This window comes from Stylophora pistillata, chromosome 1 (genome assembly GCF_964205215.1).
Source record: "Stylophora pistillata chromosome 1, jaStyPist1.2, whole genome shotgun sequence".
Lineage (NCBI taxonomy): Eukaryota > Metazoa > Cnidaria > Anthozoa > Scleractinia > Pocilloporidae > Stylophora > Stylophora pistillata.
Genome location: NC_142519.1, coordinates 8,597,976 through 8,599,518, shown reverse-complemented (window position 1 = coordinate 8,599,518; position 1,543 = coordinate 8,597,976). Strand labels below are relative to the sequence as shown.

The window sequence follows — 1,543 nt, the reverse complement described above, 5'->3', positions numbered from 1 at the left end:
AGTGCGCTCGACTCCGGATCCAGTGGTCCGGGTTCGAGCCCCGGCCGGGACATTGTGTTGTGTTCTTAGGCAAGACACTTTACTGTCACAGTGCCTCTCTTCACCCAGGTGTTTAAATGAGTAACGGCAATTTAATGCTGGGGTAACCCTGCGATGGACTAGCATCCCATCCAGGGGGGGAGTAGAAATACTCCTAGTCGCTTCATGCTACAGAAACCGGAGTTAAGCACCGGCCTAATGGGCCACTAGGGTCGTAAACAGACTTTACTTTTACTTTTACATCTAAGACAAGATGCAATCGTACTGCAAACTTTCGGTGTCTGTACTTGTCTTTTCGTGTTCTGACGTATTTCATAGCTGTGACAGGTTAGAGCGTGCACTGAACACTTTTGAACTACTTTTGTTGTTTTAGGAAAGTATATCTACAATAACAGGAAAACAATAGTTGGGAGGCTGAAACTTATATTGGGCCTTGGCAGGTATTGTTTACTTTGTTCTTTTGTATTTCTTGCTCAGACAGGTTCAAAAGTGCGTTCAACTCTTTGAATGTTTGTTTCTTTAACAAAGTTTATCTAAGGAGAAAACAATTGTAGGGAAACTGATACTTACATTGAGCCTTTACATGTTTTGTTTACTTTGTTCTGTTTTATCTCTTGCTCAGAAAGGTTGAAAGGTGCTTTACACTCTTTTGGCTTTTTTTGTTTACTTTGCTCTGTTGTATTTATTGCTCAGACAGCTTAAAACGTGTATTGAACGCTTTGAACTTTTGGTACCTTGTTGAAAGAGCTGCTCTGGCGGAAAGCCTTTAAAGGTTTTCTGAGGAGTTTTTTTTAAATAAGTTTGCTTCGGAGTACTGAAAACTCTTGTGAAGGTCCTGCCTTTCCAGGTTGAGGTAATGTCCTCATCTCAGCGGGGTGCTAAAGCACTAGAATTACTCAGTGTTGAGACTTACATTCATAACTTTTGAGACGTTGTGATAACGATAGTTCACTTCTGTTTTGGATAAGAATAATATTTTACAAGGTAACATACCGCGCAAATGAGGGAAAGTCCTCTGTTTATTTGTTTTGGAAGCTAGGTTAACGTGATCGCATTAGTAAGATATAAAAGCCCTTAAAAAACCGCACTTGTTTCATTGACAGTTTTCGATTGAACCTGATCCTAGCTGTTGAAGTCAAAGAACCATCTCTCTCTTATCCAGAGTATGGTACCCTTCATAAAGAAAGCACAGCTTCTCATTCTTTGGGTCTGCTTGATGAAAAAAGGCGTCACCGAAGGTATTTTTAGCTTTCAATATTCTGTTATTTGTATTCAAACGATTCTTCACCAAAGGTCCTGAAACTTCTCAGACTCCCCGAAATGATTGCTTAGGGTTAGTAAACCAGTTAATGACTTTTGCGTTGTACAATTAGATCATGCTTTTTTATTGTTAAAAATAGTGCTTGATTTATCTTTTAGCCATCAGGATCTGTGTTACCTACTAGGATTACTAAGTTCTTGTGATAGTGAGTGAAATCTGCACCCCACCCCCAAATTTGAATTA

General features: G+C 39.6%; 1 protein-coding gene across 2 annotated transcripts in view; it reads left to right on the top strand.

The window, feature by feature from the left end:
* The first annotated feature begins 370 nt into the window (after positions 1-370).
* The window catches only part of LOC111326757 (techylectin-5B), a 13,112-nt gene continuing 11,939 nt past the window's right edge, over positions 371-1,543 (top strand). For both annotated transcript variants that reach the window (XM_088734386.1, XM_022930834.2), the window contains exons 1-2: positions 371-479; positions 1,143-1,277. In XM_088734386.1, the coding sequence (XP_088590512.1) occupies positions 1,205-1,277 (73 nt within the window). In that variant the 5' untranslated portion in view covers positions 371-479; positions 1,143-1,204. The remainder of the gene's footprint in view (positions 480-1,142; positions 1,278-1,543) is intronic.